The following is a 2898-nucleotide window of genomic DNA, read 5'->3' as shown; positions in this document are numbered from 1 at the left end:
CGCGGCTCCTCTCCCGCAGACCATCCTGAAGCTGCTGGTGTCCGGGGAGGGCCCGTCGCGGACGGGCGTGATGATCCCCATCCCGCAGTACCCGCTCTACTCGGCCGCCATCGCCGAGCTCAGCGCCGTGCAGATCAACTACTACCTGGACGAGGAGCACTGCTGGGCGCTGGACGTGGGCGAGCTGCGGCGGGCGCTGGCCCAGGCCCGCCGCCACTGCGCCCCCCGCGTCCTCTGCATCATCAACCCGGGCAACCCCACCGGTACCGGCTCCAGGCCCCGCCGGGACCCCCCCCAGGTGCCCCCCGGGTGGTGCCAGGCTGCCCCCCGACCGCTGACGCGCGGCTCCCCCCAGGGCAGGTGCAGAGCCGGCAGTGCATCGAGGACGTCATCAAGTTTGCGTTTGAGGAGCAGCTCTTCCTCATGGCCGACGAGGTGAGCGGCCGCCGTCACCCGCCCGGGGGACCCCGGCGTCCGGGCTGACACCGTGCCCCCCCCCCCCAGGTGTACCAGGACAACGTCTACGCCGAGGGCTCGGCTTTCCACTCCTTCAAGAAGGTGCTCTTCGAGCTGGGGCCACCATACACGGACGTGGTGGAGCTGGCCTCCTTCCACTCCATCTCCAAGGGCTTCATGGGCGAGTGAGTGCCCCGTGAGACGGCCTGGCAGGGCTCAGCCCCATGGTTCCAAGGGTGGGATGGCGGTTGTGTGGCCCCCATAGGTGCTGGGGTGGGAATGGTGGTCCCATGGGTTCTAGGGTGGGGATGGTGGTGCCACGGCTCCGTGGATCCCAGCGTGGGGATGGTGTTGCCCCTGTGGGTCCCTGCTGTGGACCACCATCCCTGGGTCCGTGTCCACACCTTCCTTTTCCGTGGGTCCCTGCCTGTGGGGCCCTGTCCATATGTCCCGAGCCACAGGGCCTTGTTTGGAGAAACCTCCATTTGAGGTGCCCCACCTGTGAGTCCCTTCCATGGGTCTCCATCCCTGAGCCCGGCCCCATCCGTGGGGCCCCATCCCCGGCTCCCCGTGGTGCCGCCATGGGCTGTGCTGTGGCCAGGTGCGGGTTTCGCAGCGGCTACGTGGAGGTGGTCAACATGGACCCTGAGGTGCGGCAGCAGCTGACCAAGATGGTGTCGGTGCGCCTGTGCCCACCCGTGCCCGGCCAGATCGTCCTGGACGCCATGGTGGACCCACCGCAGCCCGGCGAGCCTTCCTACGAGCGCTTCATCGCCGTGCGTGCGGGCGGGGGGCAGGGACGGGGCCACGAGCCCAACGATGGGCGTGAGCACGCGAATGGGGACGGGCATGGCCCTGGGAGATGGCCATGGGCATGCGCCTGGGCATGGAGATGGCCATGGGGCGTGGAGATGGCCATGGGCAAAAGCATGGAGAGGGCCATGGATACGGGGATGAGGCTGGGAATGAAGACGGGCGTGGGAAAGGGGATGGACACGGGGGTGGGCACGGGCAGGGAGGAGCCCCCCAGCGCCCGCGGCACCCTGGGCGCGAGCTCAGCGCCGGCTCTCCCTCCGGCAGGAGAAGCAGGCGGTGCTCAGCGCCCTGGCGCACAAGGCCCGGCTCACCCAGGAGATCTTCAACCAGGCGCCCGGCATCCACTGCAACCCCGTGCAGGGCGCCATGTACTCCTTCCCCAGGATCGAGCTGCCGCCCCGCGCCGTGCAGGAGGCCAAGGTACCGGCGAGCCCCGCGCCCCGACCGAGGCCCTTCGCGGTGCAGCGTGGGGCCACCCCCCGCCCCGCGCGCGGGTCCCGGGGCCCCACGCAGGCCTGAGCTGCGCCCGGTCGCGCAGGCGCAGGGCCAGGCCCCGGACATGTTCTTCTGCATGAGGCTGCTGGAGGAGACGGGCATCTGCGTGGTGCCAGGCAGCGGGTTCGGGCAGCGAGAAGGCACCTACCACTTCCGGTGGGTCCCCGTGGTGGTAGAGAGGAGGGGGCGAGGGGGTTGCATGGGCCTTGGTGCAGGTAGGGGCGTGCATGGTGCTGGGTGCTTGGAAGAGGGTGCTGGTTTCAGGCCATGGGGGAGGTTGTGGGGTGCAGGGTGCTGGGCGGAGGCAGGGACGGGCACGGTGCCGGGTGTCCCGGCGCTGGTGCCAGCACCCGCTGTGCCCCAGGATGACCATCCTGCCGCCCACGGAGAAGCTCCAGGTGCTGCTGCAGAAGCTCAGCCAGTTCCATGCCAAGTTCACCAAGGAGTTCTCCTAACGCCGGCCCCGGCCGYCTCCGCGTGCCTTCAGCCTCCAAGTGCCTTCCCGGGGCGGACACGAGGGCACCCCGTGTCCTGGGGCTGGTCCCCCCCCCGGCTCCCCGTGCCCCCCCGGGGCTCGGCTCCGCCGCCCGGGCACGGCGGGTGGGGCTGGCTCTCCCCTCGGAAACCCCCAATAAAAGGGTAGTGGACAGGCTGGTGGGGCCGAGCCCTTGTGCGCGGTGACGTGACACCATCAGGAGGGGCCTTAACTGAGCCGCGCGACCGGCCCCACGCGCAGCCCCACGCCAGGGCGGCGCGGTGCCCGGGTCTGACCTCAGCCACCCGCCCCGACCTCTCCATCCCCAAACGCAACCCAAACACAACCAACCTCTCAGCTTCAACCAGCCTCCCGCAACCACCCATCCCACCAGCCCTCCACCAGGTACTCGCTCGCGCCAGCGACCCACCCACACCAACCASCCCCAGCCCCAGCCCGCTCCTCTACGAGGCCTCCACCACCCACCCACAACCACCTACCCCAGCCAGCCCTCCCCAGTCGTCCAAACCCAACCCATCCCAGCCCTCAACCTCGCAACTCGAACCATCTGCTCACACCAACCAACCCTCAACCACCCACTCCAACACTGTCACCCGAATGCTACCAGCTCCACCACCCACCTGGGTGGATCAGCC

The 2898-nt window shown here is 69.7% G+C and overlaps 1 protein-coding gene across 1 annotated transcript; it reads left to right on the top strand.

Moving 5' to 3' along the window:
• The first annotated feature begins 24 nt into the window (after nt 1–24).
• Nucleotides 25–2419, top strand: GPT (glutamic--pyruvic transaminase). The gene is made up of 7 exons (XM_085316993.1): nt 25–263; nt 356–435; nt 505–641; nt 1058–1232; nt 1537–1692; nt 1811–1923; nt 2132–2419. The coding sequence occupies exons 1-7, from the start codon at nt 71–73 to the stop codon at nt 2220–2222; spliced, it is 945 nt and encodes a 314-aa protein (XP_085173119.1). The 5' UTR covers nt 25–70; the 3' UTR covers nt 2223–2419.
• The last annotated feature ends 479 nt before the right edge of the window (nt 2420–2898 follow it).

The sequence above is a fragment of the Rhea americana genome, unplaced genomic scaffold (assembly GCF_003343005.1).
Source record: "Rhea americana isolate MKP2758 unplaced genomic scaffold, rheAme1 scaffold_483, whole genome shotgun sequence".
In the NCBI taxonomy this organism is placed as follows: domain Eukaryota; kingdom Metazoa; phylum Chordata; class Aves; order Rheiformes; family Rheidae; genus Rhea; species Rhea americana.
This window is presented reverse-complemented; position numbering and strand designations above follow the sequence as displayed.

Bases quoted from the DNA above. Each gene is read 5' to 3' on its own strand.
- GPT (XM_085316993.1), top strand. From the start codon at position 71: ATGATCCCCATCCCGCAGTACCCGCTCTACTCGGCCGCCATCGCCGAG. The intron at 642-1,057 runs GTGAGTGCCCCG...TGCTGTGGCCAG, and splicing joins TCCAAGGGCTTCATGGGCGA to GTGCGGGTTTCGCAGCGGCT. The intron at 1,233-1,536 runs GTGCGTGCGGGC...TCCCTCCGGCAG, and splicing joins CCTACGAGCGCTTCATCGCC to GAGAAGCAGGCGGTGCTCAG.